Source organism: Hylaeus anthracinus, unplaced genomic scaffold, assembly GCF_026225885.1.
Source record: "Hylaeus anthracinus isolate JK02 unplaced genomic scaffold, UHH_iyHylAnth1.0_haploid 11994, whole genome shotgun sequence".
NCBI lineage: Eukaryota > Metazoa > Arthropoda > Insecta > Hymenoptera > Colletidae > Hylaeus > Hylaeus anthracinus.
This window is the reverse complement of record NW_026534341.1, coordinates 8,376,513-8,399,873: the sequence shown is the minus strand read 5'-3', so window position 1 is coordinate 8,399,873 and position 23,361 is coordinate 8,376,513. Positions and strand designations below refer to the sequence as shown.

The 23,361-nt window shown below is 39.2% G+C and overlaps 3 protein-coding genes and 1 non-coding gene across 4 annotated transcripts; 2 read left to right on the top strand and 2 right to left on the bottom strand.

Moving 5' to 3' along the window:
- Positions 1–3,046: 3,046 nt before the first annotated feature.
- Positions 3,047–6,348, bottom strand: LOC128888921 (ATP-dependent RNA helicase DDX54). Its single transcript, XM_054146142.1, has 10 exons — positions 5,907–6,348; positions 5,461–5,837; positions 5,065–5,380; positions 4,773–4,983; positions 4,473–4,702; positions 4,215–4,406; positions 3,992–4,127; positions 3,588–3,919; positions 3,369–3,516; positions 3,047–3,281 (listed from the first exon to the last, which is right to left on the bottom strand). Exons 1-10 carry the CDS (start codon positions 6,099–6,101, stop codon positions 3,094–3,096), a joined length of 2,325 nt encoding a protein of 774 aa, XP_054002117.1. The 5' UTR covers positions 6,102–6,348; the 3' UTR covers positions 3,047–3,093.
- A 220-nt stretch (positions 6,349–6,568) lies between these two features.
- Positions 6,569–7,732, top strand: LOC128888944 (60S ribosomal protein L24). The gene is made up of 5 exons (XM_054146181.1): positions 6,569–6,650; positions 6,778–6,853; positions 6,988–7,073; positions 7,150–7,311; positions 7,555–7,732. The coding sequence occupies exons 1-5, from the start codon at positions 6,646–6,648 to the stop codon at positions 7,688–7,690; spliced, it is 465 nt and encodes a 154-aa protein (XP_054002156.1). The 5' UTR covers positions 6,569–6,645; the 3' UTR covers positions 7,691–7,732.
- Positions 7,350–7,479, top strand: LOC128889153 (small nucleolar RNA SNORA79). Its single transcript, XR_008460379.1, has one exon. It is a non-coding gene; the product is annotated as a small nucleolar RNA SNORA79 (small nucleolar RNA).
- Positions 7,733–7,891: 159 nt separating the features above from the next.
- On the bottom strand, positions 7,892–10,107 carry LOC128888937 (lambda-crystallin homolog). Its single transcript, XM_054146173.1, has 6 exons — positions 10,001–10,107; positions 9,045–9,232; positions 8,731–8,939; positions 8,496–8,653; positions 8,266–8,408; positions 7,892–8,198 (listed from the first exon to the last, which is right to left on the bottom strand). Exons 1-6 carry the CDS (start codon positions 10,096–10,098, stop codon positions 7,981–7,983), a joined length of 1,014 nt encoding a protein of 337 aa, XP_054002148.1. The 5' UTR covers positions 10,099–10,107; the 3' UTR covers positions 7,892–7,980.
- Between the last annotated feature and the right edge of the window lie 13,254 nt (positions 10,108–23,361).

Genomic DNA, 23,361 nt, shown 5'->3' with positions numbered 1-23,361 from the left:
TATGGTGAAAGATAAGGTAATTAAAATAAGTGACGCACTGATACATTTTTTTTTTTGTTTAGATAAGAATCGTCCATCACTCGTGCCCATTTCTCGTAAAGGTGAACCATTTTTATTAACCTTGCAAAACACCACGATGAGCTAGTAGATTTTGCACGAGTGCGCAGAACCGATTGCTTAACTCGCGTGTCGTACTATCGCTTCACAGAGTACATTTTTACAATCCCTTGTAGAAATTTCGAACTGTCGAAACCAAAGTTGTTACGCAATCAGCGCATATTCCTATAGCATAAGCGAACCGTAGGCAATTAGTCTCATACCGTTACCAATTGCACACTACCGAGCAAATCGCTCGAATTGTTCGTTTCTTCTACGTGTATCTGAAATTCATTACCCGTCACCGTACACTTTCTATTACCGGGCTACTTTCACCGCTTATCAATATTAAAATACTTCTGGGTTATTAATTTTTTGTATTCCTTTCGACAGATGAGATAAACGCATTATCGACAAACGTCCAATATGGTAAAAATGTCAATCTCAAGTAGGAGGTGCTGCACGTCCCTTAAAGGATAGCAATTATACAGAATCCCGAGTTCCGTTCAAGGAATAATCGCAAGACCATATTCAAAATCAAAATTGTATCATCAACAGAACTTTCTCTTGTATCTATTTTTTCTATCTTCGCTTAAACCAGCTGATAACTTGTCCCAGTTTCTAGAATCGTTTTGTCCATACGTATAGGTAATGCTGTAAAGCGAGCCGTTTTGCTGACGTCTTGTGTTTAACAGTTAAAATAGCGTAGCTAATGGCTCACTGTAAATAAAAACAATTTAAGATGCCAAACATCGCTATTTATCTTATCTATGACGTTAAATGGTATCATCGGTTCGCAGGTGAAAACGATGAGGGCTGAAAGTTACCGACGCCATATGGAATCGTTAGGACAAACAGAGACCATCTTCGACTTTCGAACAATGTTAAACTCTGTTCTCGTTCGTGTAAGCGCGTAGTGTGTTTGTACCCCAAGTACGAAGGCCTTCGCACGTGTTCGCCATCCGTCGACGGATACAAAGTGCGCGCGGAACACCTTTTTCTCTCGTTTTCCGACGGGCGCATACACGCAGATCCAGCGAGCATGACGGTACTTTCACAGAAAGCAACGAGCATCATCGTTTTGCGTACGGTTGTCCGGGTTGAGTAGTATCACGTATTTTTAACCGTATGACGTAGCCGAGAGACAGTAACGGCGTGGATGGTGAACGGTAGATCGTAGACGTGACCGTCTGGTTGCGAATAGACTTATTTCCACGGTCGGTGTCATTGGGATCGTGGCCGAGTAGCGGTTGCAGCTGCCTTGGCACGAATCTCCTCTGATCGAGAAACTGGCGGCGAAAATTCATTGTTACGTCGCGGGACCGCTCGCTTTCATGTCACGGTTCTCCACCGGCGATACCGATGATCGCGTGGAAGATAAAGATTTCACTTCGAACAACATTGTTTTCAACGTCTTCTGGTCTAACGACACTTCAATGTAAATGCTAAAATTCTTCTTGAAAAGATTGGACGTCATATGTACATTAGGATGGTCCTTCACACATTGCAAACAAATGTGGTCCTCATTACAGATTAGCAGAGAATTACTTTTAGAATCAAAACCTGTGGGATAAGTATATCATAAATTACATAATGAACACTTCTCGATCGTTGTTTCAACCGGAAGAGATGGAAAGAAGCACCAGTGTCAGGGTCTAGTTCAGGAGACAAAGAATGGACTTCTTGCGTGACCGCTTCAAGAATTTATGAATACTGGGGTGTGGCGAACGGCGATAATTATATAGAACAGTGAGTTTAGTTAGAATCAAGTAACGAAGGGTAACGAAAGAATTTTTTTCAAGGGTTAATTTCTTGCTCCTTTCTTTACAATACTTGCAATCTCATCGATAACATATATTATTTTCTTCTTCATTTAATAAGTCAGATTGACGACTGTAGAGTAACGTAGATCGTCGAAGTATACGTGCAAATTACTTGGCATGACCTTGCCTCGGGGCTTTCAGTAGTTAAACCATCTGCATAATTTGCATCGATCAATATTACGGTGAATAATTGTGAGAGAATTCTTGTTATCGCGTACACGTATTTTGTTATGTATCTGCACTTCCTTCGATCTTATTAATTAGCCAAAGATTTATGGAAGGACGTAACGTTTGATGTGTTATCGCAATGATAAAATGCTCCATTCTGAGAATTTTCTGATAGTAAACAAATTCAGTGAAATATAAATATGTTGAGAATGGAATGAACCTAAATAGATATTCAATAGTACGTGGACAGATTGAAAAATGTGCCTCACCCTGACATTTCGTGAATCGAATTGACATGGGTGCGCCCACCTCTTTTTCCAGTTTTCTACCTGCTTTCGAACGATGCAGCTGAGTGTATGAAACTTCGTTTTAATGGAATCGAAGCGATCCATAAGTAATCGGTTTATAGAACTCGTATCTATAATATGTGGTGATACACATATATAAATAAACGATGATCAACGTTAAACGCGTGACTCACAATGTTCCGGCATCAGTGTTTTACATACTACCAAAACTAACACCGAACCACTTGTCATTTATGACTCACGAACAAACACGTGTTGTTTCCTTTCTCTCCTTTTATTTCCTTTTCGAAAGTCGCTCGGTAACGCTCTATTTTTAGATAATTAATAATGATCACGAAATTGTGTAAAATATCTCATAAATATTAAGATCGAATAACCGATACTTTGAGAGGATTTTTAGTTCGTTGCTTCGTTCAATTCTTCGAGCTTTCCGTCGTTTCGTGGAAAATCGTCTAGCAACTCGTAATAAATTTCTGACGTCGGAACCTCCAGCAATTACGCAAATAAACTGCAATGATGCAACGGAAATCTTTGCAGATTGAATAATACCTTATAATCGCCTCGAAACGGAGATTCATCGTAATACTATTTTTAATACAGCATGATTTTTGAATATTTTGTGAATGAAAAATGAACGAAGGTAATAAAAAATGCGGAATTAAAAACATTTATTTTTACACAATACAAAAAATCATGTACTATCGTTTCCTTTTTCCACTATTTTTCTGACCTTTGCGACTTTTCCTACCGTTCCTATTACGCTTTCGTTCCATTAACTTGCGCGCCTTTAGAATTTGCTCCGGTGTTTTCAACTCTTTCTTTGCTTTGATTTTGTCCTTAATCTTTTGATTGTAACGTGCCCAATGCGTGTGGGCTGTTGTGTTCACTAGAATGTACAAAAAAAAATAAATAAATTTGTATATGCGATAGATAAATGTCGAATATTGATGATAAATGTCAATTAATCGCATACACTTCTGCATTTGAGAAGAATCTTCTTCGTCGCTATCGTTCATGGCGTCGACTTTGCTTTTCTCTTTCCATTCTGAATAACGATTTGTTTTGTAACTAGCAGGTATCCAAACACCGGATTCTGTTCGAATTTTATTAGCCTTCCGATCCTTTAAAAAAAAATACAAGTTTCAGATACCTCAAAACTTATAAATTCGTCAACAATATAAAAAACACGTACATTATTAATTGTAACCATTTTCTTCTTTTTCCGATCCCATTTTTTAATCTGCTTTTGAAGACGCCGGGATTCTTCATTATCGGCAGTTAGATCCATTTGTACTTTATCTGCTTCCGTATTGAAAGAATTAACGGCTAAACCATCTTCTGTGTGTTTATCCGGGGCAACATATGGAATGAAAAACTCTTTGTCCTGTTCTAATGATCGTTTTTTCTTTTTAGAAGGTTTATATAAATCGTCAATATTTCTTTTCTTCGGAAGAATAATTGTGTTAAATGCCGCATTAACCTCGTCAGTCGTACTAGAAGGAAGATTCGCTCTTCTAGGCAGATCTACGTAAAATTACTAACTGTTAAAATAACTTTTATTCAATTTCATTTTTTTCGTATTGTTATTCATAGTACCTTCTAAAACTTTTTTTGCTTCTAATTCTTCTGCCTTCCTACGAAAATTGGTAATATTTTCCTTATGATACGATCGTTTTGTTTTCATTACCTGATAGTCAATAGAGGATGTTTTCGCTCCGATTTCGAATATCGTCTATTACGAATGGATATTTTAATTTATTAACACAACGTAATCTATATAATTACATATAATTTATGCGAGTTTGAGAAATATACGCACTCCTTGAGGTCTATAACTCATTATTTTTGATAATAAGTTCTTAGTATTAGACGAAACGTCGGAGTATTCCGGTATAACACCTGCTTTGCTAATGTGTAATTCCTTCACTCTTTTAATACTTTCGGAGGAAGCTGCTGGTCGCGATCTGACGTATTGTTTATATGCGTTATCGCAAACCTGTTCCATATTTTGCTATAAACGCAAACATTAGTTATAAACTTAATAATACCCTCTTAACCGCATATTAAATACACGTACGAGATCTGTGGAGCCATTTTGCCAATTTATTAATTCTGCAAGTTCTTCCTCTATCATTGCTTGGGGCATTTTACCTATAGCACCCTCTGAATTTTCTATTATTGATCCAGAAGGTGGAACAATGTGTAAAGATCGGCCAAGAAAAAGATGTAAATCTACGAGATAAGCATATTCATCTGGGCATATAATATTGTAAGCAGTTCCAGTTCGACCCGCTCGTGCGCAACGTCCTATTAAATAAATTATTGATTGCATATTATGAAGCTTTTATAGACTATAAAACCTAATGTAGTTGCTCACCTACTCTATGTACAAAAAGTTTCGATTTTGCGGGAAAATTAAAATTGATCACATTGTCTAAATGCGGAATATCTAGACCTCGAGCAGCGACGTCTGTTACGACTAAAACTTTAACTTTAGCGGATTGAAATTTGGCCGCATTTATTTTTCGTGCTGATGGATCCAAGTTAGAATAAATAAATGTATTAGAAATTCCTGCTTTATCTAATACCTATTAATTGAAGCTAACTGTTAGATAAAATATAAATAAATATTTTATGAAAATTAAGTTATATATATTTCATTGACATGCCTGATGAATATATTCAACATGGTGTTGTGTTGCGGCAAATATTACGGTCTGAGAATCAATTTTAATAACAGTTTTTAATAAACATAGCAGTACTGCCAATTTTTCTTCTGGACGGCAAACTATGAACTTAAGTGTTAATTCTTCTGGTATTTTACTTTCTACATCTAAACGTAATAAAACAGGATCAGATAAACCAGCTTTTGCAAAATCTACTAAAACTTTAGGTAACGTTGCGGAGAATAATAATGTCTGTCGTGACTCTGGTAGTCTGTTTGCAATTTCATTAATTTGTTCACCAAAACCCATCTCAAATAATCTATAATAAAGTTTGTGTAATGTAATAAAAATTAGATATAATACCTATCAGCCTATATCTATACCCATACCAATCCTTACCTATCAGCTTCATCGAAAACAACATATTCTATGCTATTCAACTGTAAATCCATCTCAATACAAATATGCAAAAATCTGCCTGGTGTTGCCACTAATATATCAGGACTCCCATGAATTGCACTAAACTGATTTTCCATACTATCACCTCCCAAAATAACAGATGCTTTTAAGCCTGTGAATTTTCCTAATTCTTTTATAAACTTTAACGTTTGTAATGCCAGCTCACGAGTAGGTGATAGAATCAAAGCTCTAGCACCAGCTTTTGCTTGTCTGGCTTTAAGTTTTTCAAACAAAGGAATTAAAAAACAAGCAGTCTTTCCACTGCCAGTCCTTGCCATTGCTACCACATCGCGACCTTCCAAAGCTAAAGGAATCGTCTACAAAAATATATTTTATACAAATAAAGAATAGATAAAGTTTAAATAAACATATTGGTAATTACTTACCTTCCTTTGTATAGGAGTTGGTAGTTTGTATCCACGTTTCAATATTCCCTTTAAGACAGGATGACTAAGAGCCATGGATTGAAACCCTCCTGACTTCTTACATGCTTTCTTTTTGATATTTGTAATTTCATTCTCTTCATCATTGTCACTTATTTCTTCGGGATTTGCAAACCCCACAATCTCTGTATTTTTCATCGTAAGAATGTAACCTCAAACACAAGCTACCTAACACGTGGGTTTGTTTGACAGTTATGTCAATTAGTAATCAATGAAATCTTTAGTTTAATTGATGGTTATTGTTAAACATTTCATTCGATAAAATTTGTTGCCAGTTGTTTAATTTTACAATAAGATGAGATCACATTTTCATTCTACCATTACAAGTTAGTGTCAGTTAGAATTGGTTAGAATTAGACGTAACTCAACCCATAATACGTGAACTTGGCCCCCCTGGTGTCAGTGCTTTCAACTTTATAAAATGATTGGTATGCAGTAGGAAAAGTTATACAAGTTTCTTCTTTCATTAAAACTAATTTGTTATATGTATTTATATGTCATATATTTCGTTTTCTGGCATTATTAGTTACATATTCCAATTATGAATTATTTTTAATTCTTATGTAGTTATCTTTCTTCCTACCAAAATTTTCGTTTCAGCATATTGGTATTGCCTACGTCTTATTGAACGTGGTAGGGATCGGCCATTTTTGTCGAATCCGTCTTTTCGTGATAATTCAACATGAAGTAAGTGAAGATTTTTAATACAATAGACATCCGTTCACTATACCGCAATCATTAAAAATTTCTTCAATCTGTACGAATAACTTTATTGCTTAAATATCTTTCATGAGTATGTTGTTAATCTTTTCAGGATCGGACTTTGTGCCTATAGTGGATATAAAATATATCCTGGCCATGGCAAAACCATGGTTAAAGTGGATGGAAAAGTAGGTACAACATAATTTACATATGTTTATCTTGTGATATCAAATTCTTTTTCCTTTTAACTATCTGTAATTAAGGAACGTTGACTTTCTGTTGAGTTTATATTCATGTGTCAATCATAACCTCTATGTTTTAGACATTCACTTTTTTGAACTCGAAATGTGAGGCAGCACATTTAATGAGGCGTAATCCAAGAAAAGTCACATGGACTGTTCTGTACAGGTAATGTTATTTTTATTCCTTTGTAAATTATTAGAAATGAAAGGCATATGCGTGAAACATAACTTGTATGTTACAGACGAAAACATAAGAAAGGCCAAGAGGAAGAACAATCGAAAAAGCGGACAAGGCGTACTCAGAAATTCCAACGTGCTATTGTTGGTGCATCACTTACAGATATCTTGGCAAAACGTAATATGAAACCAGAAATTCGTAAAGCACAGAGAGAACAAGCAATCAAGTAAGCATAATCTGTGTATATGTAAAAATTAATATTATAGACATCTGTTCCTCGGATGTGATCTTTCGTATCACATTCGATTTCAGAATGTCTTAAATTAAGTGGGCTGCTTCACCCAGAATTGTATTATATGTTTACACTGTTTGGTTTTTGCGGGCCCAAACAAATTCAATAATATTATATATTTTACAATTTACGTGTTAAACACACAATTTAATTTGTTTAAAATATTAATAATTTCAGAGCCGCGAAGGAGCAGAAGAAAGCAGCGAAGGCCACAAAGAAGGCTGTTGTTCCAGCCAAAGCAAAAGCTGCACCAAAACACAAAGCTGCGAAAGTAACACAGAAGGTGGCACCACGTGTTGGAGGAAAACGTTAAATTCTGATACTATTTAAATAAAATAAACTTTATATTTAAAGAGTTCATCTTTCAATTTTACCTATAATATTTTATACTAAGTCTTGGACAGGTAATATAAACCTTTTTGAACTTAATGCTCTTTTTATAGAGTAAATGTTTTAAACGATAAAATGTAAAAACTTACCGGATATGGTAAAATAAATGATGTGACACGTAACCTTGTTCAAAGTGATTATAGAAATGTAACTTTTATTTCAACTTCATTAATTAAATACATTTCAACATAGAAAATATTCATACATAATAATTTACTTTTTTTTATTCAATTCTTTTTTTAACAAGGACAATTTTGTCAAAGCTTCGTCTCTCCACGCACGTCGTTCTTGAAGTTTGTCCAATGGACACATTTCATTTAGTTCGTTGCTAATTTTTTCCGCCATCTCACCTTCAAATTTAGGAGTGGGGCCAAACGTCATGCTTACGTTGTACATTGAATTTTTATATGTCTCGCAGTACTTTTTCATTCCTGAAAAGTAATAGAATTTATAACATAGATCAACATAGTTCTCTATTATTGCATATCAAGTAACCACCTTCGGCGTTCAAATGCGCAGCTTCGAAGGCACCGAGGAAAGCGTAACGCATTCCAAGACCTTCGCTCATGACTGCATCCACATCTTTTGCGCTTAATACTCCATCAGCTACTAATCTCCATGCTTCGTTCAAGATTGCATATCTAAGGATAATTATGCATGAATTTTTTTCAGCGAATCCATGGTTAATTGCCACAAGACCGACTGGTATAAATTACAAATTTACGTACTGAATTCTGTTCAACGCGAAACCGTCAATTTCTCTGCTAAATACGACAGGTTTTTGACCTATTTCAATCATAATAGCTTTCGTTTGCGATGGTATATCAGCGCGCGTCCATGGCGCAGGTACAATTTCTACGAGTGGTACGTAGTATGGGGGATTCACCTATATTCAAGTACTTGTAAAACATTTTCACGGTGAAAGTATACCTTTTAACTGAAATTTAACATATGTGTACATACCGGATGTGACACAACTACTTGATCACGGTGTTTTAATTTCTCGCTAAACAAAGATGGACGGAATGTGGACGTCGACGAAGACAGAATCACTTTATCGTCAACTACATTGTCAAGTTCATTGTACACCTTCAATTTTAAAGGCAGATTCTCTGGGACGCACTCTTGAATAAGTTTAGCTCCCTTTGCGGTTTCGGCCAAACTGGATGATCCTATTTAAAATATTTTGGAAAGATTTTTAGTTGAATCATTGGTAAATTTTGTTTCACGGACGACTCGTCTGATGCATATAAGGAACTGTATGTATGAAAGCAAACCTTTAATTAACTTAAATTGTTGGTCAGCGGTAAGAGCACCTCGTAAAAGGCCGCCATTTTCAAGACGGTTCAATTGTTGTTGAATATCTTCGAGTGCTTTCTTAATTTGCTCACTTACAATATCGTAAATAACTACTTCATATCCTACACTAGCAAAAAGCATTGCCCAGCTGCGACCGATTAAACCGCTAAAATAATAATTAAATAGCAATTATATTACGAAGAATAATTTCTTACAATTAATCATTCTATTATTTCTTTTCTAAGCTCCCCGAAATATTTTAAACATTTTACAATCATAATTTAAGAGGATTTATGTAACCTTCTTCAGTTTATCATTTAATTTTTTCACTGTTATCTTATCAACGATGAAGTAATTCAGGACATCAGTTAGATTTTTCAAATAAGATCGATGAAAAATAAACTTACAAGCGAATGTAGTTTATTAGGTTTTAGTTTCCGCAAATAACATTTATGAAAACGTAATATGTTATTATAGTCTTGTTAATACAACGCAATACCCGATTATTGGTACGTAAAAAGAAAGCAAATAATAATTGTAATGACAGCTCTTAATCGTTCTAGTACTTGGAACAGATTTCTGATAAAAACACTCATACTTTATCAGTTAATGTTACATAAATGACAATCGCGGAAAAATAATCGGAAATCCTGTCAATATTACAAAATTGATCGATTACGTTTTTAATGTCAAATTCACACTTTTGTTATTGCTAATGTATGATTTCTTTTATACCCGAATATAATTATAGCTTTAAATTGTATATATATATTGTGTATATGTAGGTATACATACATATGATTATAATTATATTATTTATGTATTTATTTGAATACATTTTAATATAATCATATAATGACAATATAATAATAATATAATAATATAATGACAATTATAATTATTTGTAAGAGAATGTTACTTAATTGAATATTACCTGCCGATTATACCAATTTTCTCGTTCTTAGCCGACATCGTGAAACGATTGGACAACTGTATACTCGTAGTTGAAGTATAAGTAATGTTGTTAGACATGTAACTCGCCTTTCTATTGCATATATATCATGAGATAAACCCCCACCTTGAAAGCAATGAAGTACTTTAAGAACATGAAGAAGGGAAGGGGAATACAGCCGTCGGCCATCTTATTCATTTCATTATCCCACCCCCTGAACGTGTTCATCAGCATGTCAGATAAATTCGGAGATTCGAAAGACAAAGCAAGTACGAATCTCTTTTCCTCGTATTTGAAACAATTGAAATCTGGTTTGGTTGCTCTTCTTTTATTATCGTAGATTTTACTATTATCTTTTACATTGGGTGGAAAACAGTGATAGTGGCGTCATCAGTGGGAAAATACTCAAGTTTATAGAGAAAATAGTTGCCACTGTTGCGGCTAGATGCTACTATTTACTGAAAGGGTCGATCAATAATTATTCCAGCATAAAAATGATCAATTTGACAAATTAACTAATGCATTGTAGTATTATAACGCAACGAATCGTGTTAATTATGTATTTATGAAAAATAAAGAATAATTGATTAAAGGTATTAGTGGTGTCATCTAGTACCAATAGTAGGAACTATTTTCACTATAAACTTAGGGGTTGTATCACTGATGGCGCCACTAGCGCCAAACTCCGAGAGTTTTGATCCAAGCTGTTTCAAGTCTCCAAAATTAATAAATCCTCGACCGCTAGATGGCGATACCAGTCCGTGGTCTATAAATCGGAGAATGCAGGTATTTATACATAAAGAATAATTGATTAAAAGATATCGGTAGCCAAGCTCTATTTACGTTCAATTACAAGAATATTGTATCATTTCATGCGGTAGACATTGAGTATTACATTACACGGTAAATATTAACTTCCATTTTACGCGTTCCACCAAAAATTCACCATAGAATCGTGCGAAAAACAATTAACTTAATTTAAAAGATTCTGTGTTTAATTTTCTCCTGTGTAAATGTAATTGTAATTTACACACGCGTTTATTTGTAGACCGCGTAATTAACATTTCGAAGGACCTTTGGAGCTCCTGTTTTGGTAGCCCGTTTAGTACGGCGGTTACAGCGGCCTGAATCTCCGAAATGTTGCTATAATGTGTCCCTTTCATTGGAATTTTCAATTTTGGGAAAAGAAAATAATCGCAGGGAGACAGATCAGGCTTGTAGGGTGAATGATCCAAGGTAACAATGCCAATTCCAATGAAAGGGACACATTGTAGCAATATTTCGGAGATTCAGGCCGCTGTAACCGCCGCACAGTGCGATGAGTATATGAGAAATAAGGACAAAAATCAAATCAGTATTCAAAAATATTCTACTTGATAAAAAAGGTAAAAAAAGTAAATAAGTATGTTAAAACAATGAAGGAAAAGTTTATTACAAAATATTTTACCAAAATCTTTGTTAAACAATTATTAATTAATTAATTTTAAAAAGATAATAGAGAAATTTAATTTTAAATAATATCTACACATAATTTTAAATAATATCTACACATAAAATAGTTTATGCCGGATCTTCGGAATCGTGATCGTCACTCGATGATTCAATCATAAAAAGGGGGCGGATTGGCGCAGGAATTTCTTTCACTATCTTAAAGTAGGCTATCTAATAAATTTTTTAAGCCAAGCCGGAAAGAGACCGTTTAGCCTTTTCGAAAAAATTAGTTTTTAAGTTAAACAAAGGAAACTTCAAAATTAAAATGTTAACTAGTGCAAATCATTCATTTTACATATATTATTAAAACTTTATAAAACTGTTATAAAGTAGTTTTAAGTATTAGTTTTATAGGGCTAACTTACCACGAAAATTCAGATCCATTATAAAAAAAAAATACTAATTTTTTTTTAAAAAAGTACCTATCCTGTTGAAAGATAACTTCAGACTAAAATTAATCCTACTTACAAAACAAGTCTAAATAATCAAATCAAAGAAAAGCAAATTTTTATTTGTTGACTTTTGTCCACAGTTCGACGCACTGTGCGCTGTACTAAACGGGGTACCAAAACAGGAGCTGCAGAGATCCTTCGAAATGTTAATTACGCGGTCTACACGCTATATTGACGCAGAGGGAGATTATTTTTAGTAAATAAACGTGTGTGTAAAAACTTTACTTGTACTTTTTTTTTTTATAGCAAAAGTTCGGTTTCTTTTTAGACAGACCGTGTATGTACGGGGTTAGACGTCTGCGTGGTCGAAATTTATTTCCACCGAAACGCAGATACCTTCGCCCTGAATATTGATCGCGATCGAAGCTCGACGAGCGATTGCTTGTCTACGCCGTTCTCGAAATATAATCGATCGCTCGGTTTTCACCTCGCTTTCTCGCGGCGCGAAAAATAAGAAACAGCTAAACGTGGGACTTCGTCATGTTCCGCCTTCGTGATATGGATAAATGATCCGAATAAAAGTCGTGCGGCATCTGAAGGCATATAAATTAGTAGAAAAAAAAGTATGCAAATGAAAAAAGTTTCCTTCATTTTGACTTTCTATTGGGAAGGGTTTGGTTTGGAAACATAGCGCGGAGAACTTGATAGGAATTTAGGGCATGTACTCTATACAGTAGAGCCTCGATTGTTGCACGAGATCCTCGTTGATTCCACTCTGCCCACAAGTGGAGGAGATGGTTGAGTCATAGGTGATAGATCAGAGTATAGCTGTTGAGTAGAGTAATGACTACAGCTGCTTCTCACTTAATTAGTTATCTTGACAATAACTTCGATCATGTTGTGGATCGGGATAGGTATACGATGTTTTCAATGAATGAGCATTACTCTTTCTTTGCGTATTATAAGTATTATTAGAATATATTATAAGGTTAAGAATATATATCACAAAACATTATTCAACTGTGTTCTATTACATCTCGTCGTTCTCTCGGACGCCACGTATTCGCCTGTCTATTGTTTATTCGCACATCGCGCCACACATGTAGTATTATTTCCATCGGTAATGTAAAGTCTTACAGATCATCGCAGGAGTTTTCTACCGTTTAGAAACAAATTAGAAGCAGTGGATTGAAAAATTGTATACATTATTTGGGATTTTCGACCAGTCTGCGTCGACTCGGGCAACGATGATAGCGAATGAGGGCTCGCAAAGGAAAAGCGTTGGTCCAGCTGCACGCTCCGTGCCATATACGGGTTTAGCCTAATTTCCGCCACGTCTCGCAACGAGTTCGAAGTCACCTGGTGGAATTTCTCGTCGATTTTGCAACGGACTGGCCTCTCGCACGCGTACTTATCTTCTCGCCCGCTTCTCCGCCGCTTTGTGTGCATCGATCAAACTCCGTTGCAAGTGGGCCATCGATTCATCCTCGATAGGGGCACTGTAATTATCTTTTTGCGAATCTTGTTGAGCACGAGTACAAGTCATTCGACATATCTTGCTGGGGGTACTCCGCGAACGTGAACTAGATATCGTTAGTGTCTGTCTTTATACAATTTTACAAATTCTAGCTACGCCATTTAGTATCCTCTCGGTTGAAAAAAAATTCTAAGCGTCTAAGCAAAAATTCTAAACTCGAACAAAGGGAGATTACGGGTCCTAAATTTCATCATTTTCCGCCGTCGAGTTGGGAATCGACGTTTCACGATTTTCGATTAAAATTAGTCCGTCCCTTTCCACTTTCATCCCACCCTGCGCGTTCGCCCTTCGAGGGCCGTAGCTCATCGAAATTGAGTCTCGAGCCTCGAGATCGTGAAGGTCTCCTGTTCAGAATTTCTGGTCGTGTGCGAGCCACCCCGCTTCCTTGGGGTCTACCCCGTACCCTTTTCTTCGTGGCAACGAACGCCCGAAAAAAGAGGAGGGACAAGGGCGTGGGCGGGCGAAGGGCATACCGGCAGTTTCGCGGAAATGCCGTGGATCTCGTGGTCCTGGAACTTTCCCATATTGATCCTGGCGAGTCTGCGAACGGCTCGACGTCTGCGTCCGAGATGTCTCTGCGTAGAAGGAAGTTGAATCCCCGCCCTCCTCATCCGAACTGGAATGATGCATTGCGGCAGCCTAGACGCCTCTCCGTGATCCGAACGCACAGGAACGTTGTAGATAGCGTAGATATTCCGAGTATCGCATGGATACCATCACACACCGCTGGAGTATGCCCGAAGGCGTTCGCTATATCCACTAGGTTCGACGTATGAGGTTCTCTAGGGTTAACTAGTTCAGGGTACACCTGAACACATTGTTGACCGGTCACGAGTTAACTCGTGTTTGCACTTGCATTATCTAGTTCAATTTATGACACTCGGGGCGATATAAACAAAATTTTGTAGTTGTGTAAGTAAGAAATATATGTGTAAAATATTACATTTCAATTCATTATGTTGGTAAAATATAAATAATCTTTATTGGAGTTTATTTAGATTGTTTTAATTTCACATTCAATTACGAAGTAATAGCCGATGACATGAAGTCGCTTCTGTATAAAATTGCTGGTCAACAATGTGTTAACGTATGAGACCTAGTCGAGTGGTAGATCGAGGATCTAGGAAGAATGAGAAAAGTTGGTACAGACGCCTCTTTTGGCTTTCTTCTCGAGTCCCAGCTATGTTTGTACTTCAATTTTTGCTTCGTGGCTAGGAACTTCATTCAAATGAAATAGCAGATGAATACAAAACTCGAGGTCCTCAACGATGGCGATATGCGCAATGTTGCACACCCAGGATAATCTCAGACGCCTCGCTGTTCTAGTCTCGGAGCTTTTAGATGCAGCGATATTTTCGTTCCTCTCGGACGTACTGTGACATTCAACGCGGTCTTATTCAAGCGAGCGTTATTGCTTTCTTACTCGAGTGTTCTGGTTGCGGTGGGCCTCGATAAGGAATTGGTCACCCACGTCGAGGGTCGAGGCGTTTGAGGGACTGGCTGGAAGACGTTACAACGCGTTACACGTTCCTCAGGACCGTGCAGAACGCCGAAGAGACGGAGGGAACGCTTCGTCCTCGGTCCACGCGCGTGTAACAACGATATTTCGCGGAGATAAAGAATCGATCGGGCCGCGACGACACCGACTATCTGAATCGCGACAGTTTCGAGCCCGAGCGTCCCTCTTTCTCTCTCCCCTGTTTTCAACAAGTCCTCTTGACAACTTCTTTCGCGTCGCCCTCATCGCTCTCGCACGCATTCGCATTTACGCAATGCACTCGTGCGAAACTCGTGAGCACACGTTGGACGATAAAGAACGATAAAGGAGGCGGCCGTTAAGTAATCCTCGAGATGCACGGGCAAGTGCGCCGGTCATATTTACGGTGGTCCGTAAAAGTTTCTTTACGAGGCACCACGCTTTACGATGGCCGACGAGCAACGCAATGGCGGGTGGCGTTCGCTCGAATAAAAAGAAAAAGAAAACAATCTTGCCATCGACGATTCGGACTAGAGTATCGGGCTTATCGGAACGCTTTCCATAAATTTTTCGAGACTCGTCACCGATGTTCGGACGCAGTGGACGATAACGTTGTCGTTGCTTATTAATGGTTGTTGGTGAAATGTATTCCAGTGGAGGCGTTGGACAATAGGTACCATTCTGTGGCACCTTGAAGGCAAGGTATGTTATCCATTTGTGGTCTTACGTCGAGTGATGCTCGACGAAATGTACTCAAATCAGAAAGGGTTGAGTCTGAGGTTTAGGAGCGTAATATTTTCAGTGGCAGAGTTAACACACTTTTCATTTGAGTCAGGGATTTTTGTAAAATTGGAATTTCTCTTTCTTTGAATTTCATTAGAATTCGAGACTCTTGTAGAGGTATTTGATATAGTCTATAAACTTTTCAACTACACGTCATTACTATGTATTACTATATGCTGTATTAGGTCATCTCATGAGTTTGTGTTGAAGACTGTGTCAATATTTAATTAAAAAACGATGTAACTATTATACTGACGATTTAATCACTGTCAGAAAGGTGAACAAATATTGTAAAATAAGAGACATTACCTTTTTTTATAACACTTTGTTCCACATATTAATTTGAGTAGGAGAAATATATGTGGCATGAATTTTTAGGACGACCTAATATATAGCGTTAGATTTGTTCAAAGCTCGAAGCTGGTCTCGAATATTCAGGAACTTTTATGTACGCTTTCAAAGGAATGGGGGGTACTACATGGCGGATCTTCAGAATTTATTTTCGTCCTAGTAGTACGTTCGGATCGAAAGAAATAGATAACCGCTGGCAGCATATCAATATCCACGGTCTGGGATGGTATTTACTCTCGCAGTCACGTACGAAATATCGGTTTCATAGAGTATACCTCTGCTCCGAGGCGACGTTTAAAAGGACTGTTTCAGTGGCGTTTCGTAGCCGGTCGTGTAACACTTTTGTCCGGTCATTATTTTTATGGACACTCGTAAAAGAATTCCGCGGCGAGCGTTCATTATACCGCGGGAGGTTCTTCGTAAAACATCCTCCCTGTCAAAATTTAGCACTGACGATCGATTTTGAGCAAACATTAAATATTCTTACCGCGAGGAAGACCGCTTGTTCAGCTCTCATAAAGTTCCTAGAGATAGTTACACAGTAAGCAACAATTGTTCGCCGACGATACTAATATTTATTAATAAGTCTCATTCAAGTTAACTAAAATAATTCGACTAGATGTACAGTTAGTCCCGTAAGTATTCGTACCCTCTATATTTATTGAAGAAATTTGTTTATATGTTTACTTTTTATTTGTTTGAAGAAATTTTATTTTCTGTCGTATAGAAAGAGACGTTGAACGACTAATAGAAAAATTAAAAGAAAAAAAAAAGAAAATGGTTCTAGTCTTCGTTAGTTATAAACACGAGTCGCTGAATGGCTGAGATTTTCTTCAACGAAGAATCTGTGCGCCGTAGTGTTCGTCGAATCGGTATTCCAGGATGGGCCGGGTTGCGTCTCGAGTAGTCAGACAAGTTTTAAAAATACGTTACCAAACCTGCGCCGTCGTGTCGGAGACTTTTTGCATGATTTGGCGCCAGTTACCGATTCGCACTGCCGAATCTGGACTTGCTCGCCGTGCACGGCCGCGGGGAGGTGCAATGAACTCCTCGTCGCGTGAATTAACTGTCCCGGCAACGTGCAAACACTCCGTTTCGTAAGGGAGTTGCGCGTAAACAACGATGTTTATGCGCTTAATGGCAAGACCATTTAAGGTAAAAGGTAGCGAACTGTATCTACTATGCGATTGGATTATCATACCGAGTCTCTACATTAGACTAGATATAGTTCGTTGCTCAGGAGTTGGCGAAGCAGTTCGATTGGTTGTCGCGTAACAGCGACACTTTTACTCACACGCATTTTCGTTATTGGCTGAATCGTAAAGAAGACGGTGAACGAGACATATCGAGATAAATTGAGGGAGCAATAGCAACTATTGGCGTAGATACGTGTAAGAAAAATTAAAGAGTTCGAGACGCATAAGATACATTTTGTATTTAACCGACAATATAGCGTGGACTATGCAGTGTGACTGCTCGAAAGAAAGGAGGTTCTTAGGGAGGCAAAGGTGAAATTTTCTTGCTTCTGTCCCCTTCAGTCCGTAGATGCCTCGTCGACTCCTGAGTGATATACAATATCTATTTATGTTTCATTTATGTATATTCCTTTCTCCAAACATCAAGCAATTGCATCATCCTATAGCAATCAATGAGCTCCCGTTTATCCGATTAAATAAATAAGTCTCACGATCGCTTAAAGGACGTTCAGGCTCACCGCGCGAGACCTCACATGGACGTTCACTTTCCAATCGTCGAGCGTCCAGACGCGAAGATATTTCTCCTTTGGTGACGCAAAAACGGAAATTCCCAAAGTTCGTGCACGGCTAGAAATCACCTACGACGAAACGCTCGGGGCGAAATTGTAAGGGAGTGGCTCGCACACAGCTCGCAAAAGTGTGTTCAGAGTCGCGGCGCGCCGCCGTCCCGTGTTCCGTCCTGGGACATTCTTTATATTCCTTGTCGCGATACCGCGGACGAAAACACGGGAACGCGAGGCTCCGATAAAAGAGGCTCGCGGAATTTCGCGGGAAGTGACAAATTAGCTTGGCCGTCGCGACTCGTAGCAGAGCACGGCGACTTATTTATAGAGCGTCTCGCCCGCTAATGGTAATCCAGGTGTTTCCCCGGCGACTCTATTTTCGTCCAGCCGTTTATCTCGACGGCCCACGGAATCGCCAGGCGAAACATTTTTCCCCCTTTTTCACTTTCTGCTGTATTGCGCTCGCTCTCGAATAAATATAAGCGCGGACATTACCAGATAATGGCGTGATTGTTAACCGCGATTCATTTTACTACCCACGTTACACGCCGCGCCGCGTGACGTCCAGACTCCCGGAGAGATTTATCGCTATCTAAACGCGCTATGGAAAGAACCGGCGACGATGTACCGCGTTAATCCGAACGGGTACAGTTGCAATTCACTCGCGACAACGTCTCAGGGGGTTGCAACGCGTATGGATGGGGTAGCGGGGTCGGTGTAGTGATGTATTCATTAGCGTGTATTAATTTTGAAGTGCTAGTTCGAAGGCATTAGAATTGGTAGGACATAGTATCTGTTTTTGAAAGAAATATTACTTGATTGGAAAGAGGTTTTCAAAGTCCATCGACGTAAAGAAGAACTTCCGTTCTGGCAGGGAATTTTTACTCCTGAATAGGATTCAGCTACAGGACGTGAGGATGTATAGGGTTTTCAAATTTTATAGTGTAATTCAGTTCCACGTAAAATATTTTTGAATTTAATTGAAAAAAGTGTTTTTAAGACTTGTCATTTGTCCCATTATGATGGAAATAGTTACAAATCAACGTCGGTAGGTTTAGTGTCAATCCCTAGAAGCCTGATTTTCAAAATTAAATTTAAAAAAAATATCAATGTATTTATTATGTCGCTAACGTTTATTTTTGTAACTTTTGTTCAAAAGAACTTTATGCAATGGTAATATACATACAGCCCAATATTAAAAATTGCTACAAACCAGTAACAAGTGTACAATTCGATTTAAAAGTCCGGTACAAAATTTGATACTTAGAGCATTTTAGGGCTAAAGGGAGGCCTACCCCTTGTTTTCCTTAATTATTAATTAATTCGCGAGATGGAGTAGAAAACCTGAAAACCCGCGAGCAAAGGGGTCAATTTACCACTGGAATGGGAGTCTCGGTCCGAGGTCCAATTTGTGCACCGTTTTTAGACGACAATCAACGGGGAACGGAGATAGGGTACAGCGGGTCGCGATTCGGGTTTGCTGAACCCGACGGTCGGGAATGGTCCTTGCCAGGTTCGAGACACCGCTCGAAAAGGGTCCGCCGTGTTTGGGGTGAGTCATCGCGGGGCTTTGTGCGACGGGAGTCCTGCGGCAAGAGCGTAATTCAACGGCGAGCGTGTTGCCCGCCTTATGGGTGCGCGAATGCGTCGAAGCGCGATGCGTAATATCGTGTAGGTGGCACTAAAATGGGTGAAGGTAGCCCTGGGCACAATGGCCGCGGTATACCGATATCCTGCGATGCAACAAGTGTTAGCCCACGCGTACCACCACACAAAACACGGTGGCGCAGGTACGCGTCGATGAAAAAGGCGACAACTGGCGAGCTGAGAACACCGCGAATTTAATAAAAAGATTCCAGTCGGGATCATTACGCATATTTTCTTGTAATACTTACTCTCTAATGGAATGTACCCAGACGTCGGGAAAATCGACGTTGCGCGTTCCCAGCGTGGACGAAACCGCCCCTCGATTAGCATAAAGTGCGCGCAGGGATCTCACCTTGGAGCCGTTTCTCAGATTTCTAAGCGCCGCCAAGGTGACTTCGCTGGGCTCCCGTTCTATCCTTTGCCTTCCGGATGGATTGCGATCGGATGCTGTAGCGTGAGAAACGCGATCCGTTGCTTACAGAGGTTCGCGAGGCAGCCATGGGTTGTCCGCTGAACGAATCTCTCTCTTTCACCGAAGATTTCGGTGTCTGACAGGTGATTATGGACTAATGTACAGCGACGTGAAAGAGTTTTTGACAGGAAGAAAGCTGGGGGGAACTTCAGATGACCTGAGATCTTATCCACGAGGAAGTTCGTGGTAACGTGGGCACTGTCGAGAATGTGGTCACCATTGTTCGAATGCTTTCGATATTGGGATAGAGAGTTTCTTTGTCCCTGTTATTGTTGCGTCCTGTAGCTGTTCATAGGATTGTAAGAATCGCTAGGTGGATGGAATCTAGCGAGGGTGTTCAAAAGCTTACAATAGTAGGTTCAAAAATATTCTTACATTTTGTCAAATTAGGTGCACTGCACTTTTCTATCAACTCTTACGTTAATCAAAATTCCCACTCTGGTCTCTCGATCGTTCATGCGGCTGCAATTTCCATCGCGTGCGTAAACTGCACCCCCCATCTCGCAATTAGCCTCGTTAGCCATCGCTCAGTCTTCGGACCTAGGTGAAAGGGTGGCCATCGCAGTCCGTAATTAAATAATTTCCACGTACCAGGCACTCGCTACTCGGTGAACTGTATCTTCCCTCTGAAGACTTGCGCAAACACCAATTTAATCCAGCAAACCCTCAGAAATCCACACCGAGTTTTCGGAAGAAGGACTCTTCGTATTCGCGAATCCAAGAGAGTTAATGTCTCGGCCCGCCGCGTTCCCCGCGCCGTGGTCCCGTATACTTTTCACGACGCTGAAACTTTCACCCAAGACACCGCGTGGTTACCTTTGTTGCGGAATCGCGTGCCTCTTGTCGCAGACAACGATTCTCACGTATTCGACTCGCAATTACGCATTGCTCGCGAACGAATTACGTTTTGTAATTTAATTGTTTCCGCGCTTCTGTCGCGTGCGCTGAAAATCTCCGCGAATCCTGGAATTAGGTGGACGATGTTTCACTTTGCGAGGATTCTTCGTTGAGAGGCCTTTCTATTTTGCGAGAAAAAGTAGGCTGTATTTTTCGCTATATTTTTTTAAAACACGGTATCTCGAAAACGTGTTCAATTCGGCAAGTTATGGCTGGTCGAAGCCTCAATAGGTGCCCTGTCCGCCAGGAACACGCATAATTTTAAAGCTGCTTATCTCGAGACTACGTTTTTCAGCACTGCGTAGGCGATCATTCTAAATTTATTACAAGTATCGACTGTACGGTATCTTTAAAATATGTTTTTACGTAACACAAACTAGGATATCATTATAATATTATAGTTGTTAATAAAGAACCACCGATTTCTCTGGCGCTATACCACAGTGGTATATCCGTTATAAATCAATAAATTAAGAATCAAATGACCTGATCGCAGATCGAGCATCTGTCTGTATCGTAGAAGGTAGCAATAATGATTCCATATGTTTCGTCTATTTATATGAAAGAGATCTCTAGCATCACGCGAAACGTTATCGATTTTGACGTTTATATTTCCGGATTAAGCGTCGCGGATCGCGGAGGTTCTTCAGCAAGCAGATGCGACGACACAGCGATAAACACGTAAAAACGATATTTCGCGGCATTCGAAGCTACAGTAACGCGAGTGCGGTCGCCCTTCGCGGAGAAAAGAGCGTGCGTGCAGCCGTTTAAACCGATAAAAGTAACCGCAGCAGGTGTAATTTATACTAGTAAATTGCTATCTCTATATACCTACCACCACGCGTGCGCGTATAATTAGATGGCCATGTCCGTGCGAGCATTCGCCGTCTGCAAAACTGCTTTCAACAACTATATACCAACGACGGCTCTTTAGCGCGGCTGCTTCCACGCGATTAACATTTTAATATCTTATTTATAACCCGATCATTGCCGATCCATTCTGCTAAATAATACCCCGGTATCCAATTACGCGTAAAGTTTCAGGAAGAATTACCGCCATTGTGCCTCAGAGACGGCGATTATTTTTCACTCCGTGCGCGTGATCGTTAATGAGCGATACATTTCCTTCTTTTTCGAACGTTATGAATTTATATTTTTCTGACGCTTTACTTTGCGTTCACCGATAGTGTTCTTAATTTTTGTCGCATAATCGCGCAGTAATGACTAGTAGTGGATCTAAAGTGCAATTACTACGTGGATCAATACTTTCTGGTATATTAGCTGATGGCACTTCTGTTAGTTTTTCTTAGTCAAGAAGCCTTCATCACACTGTTGTATGGTCTCGCGAGCATTTTTTACAAAGTACTTTAATTCTTCTTTCAACTACATCACGGTTGAAGACTGAACCGTTAGCTACCATTGCCAAAGAATAAGGCTTTGGACAAGGAATCGATTGAACATTCCAAAGTAGAAGACGATGTTAATGGAGTCGTGTTTCCGTTTTTCAGCGAGGCAATAGTGTCATCGCGTATTCCAGTCGCTGCATGAAAGACAAGGTTTCATTAAAACAACGCTGCAATCCGTCGCGAGCGTGATTCTGGTCGAGGTTACCGTGGATCCCAGCATCCTCCGCTTTCGCAACGCTCGATTCTTTCCCGCGACTGTCCGCCCACCTGGTGGGTGGGTTTCCTCCTTCTTTCTTCGATCGTGACCTTATATACGCGCCCCGAAACCTGTGGACGTCTTCTAGACGTTGCCACGAGCGATTCGCGGCCACGAACCGGCGACTATCGGCAAGTCAAGTTCAAGGAGAACCTCCGGTTACTCTCTCGATTACATATCTGCCAACGAACCGGCCCGTTCCCATGAAACTGACGAGAGAAAGGCGCGATACGCCGACACGGCTATTTGCATCAAAAAGTTGGCCAACGGAGTGTATTAAATGGCACCTTAAAAATCATGCTGGATTATTTACACGGCGAGCATTAGCATAGCGCTCGTCTTGCTGATTTTTACAAATAACACCCAAAAATTGAAGATAAATTCGTGACGCAACTTTTGATAATTTAATCACAAACATCAAGTATAATATTAATGAAATAATAAAAACTGTAGCCTTTGGACTACGTTATCGAACTGCTCAATATCTCCCGAACGGTATGCCAGCATGATGCGTAAAATCATGAATAAACGAGCTGTAAAATGTTGAGGTACACGTGAAAATTACAAACGTTTAATGTCATCCGAGTGGAGAACGGCATTAACGTAACCGTACCCGACGTTACGGTACCCGCAGGTTGCGTTTCGACCATTCCAACTTTAGGCCACATTGTAAATTTCAATGCGAGATTCTTAAGTGTTACGATAACCGTGCGCGAGATCAGGGGACATTAAATAATATTATGCAACCGTGCCGTGTCACGCAATATTTGCATACCGATCCTACTTCCTTCTCGAGCGCTGTTTTTGTAACGACATAACGCTCTCTCCGGAGTGCTTTCTTACGCGACCCATTCTGAAAATTCTTTTCATCGCGA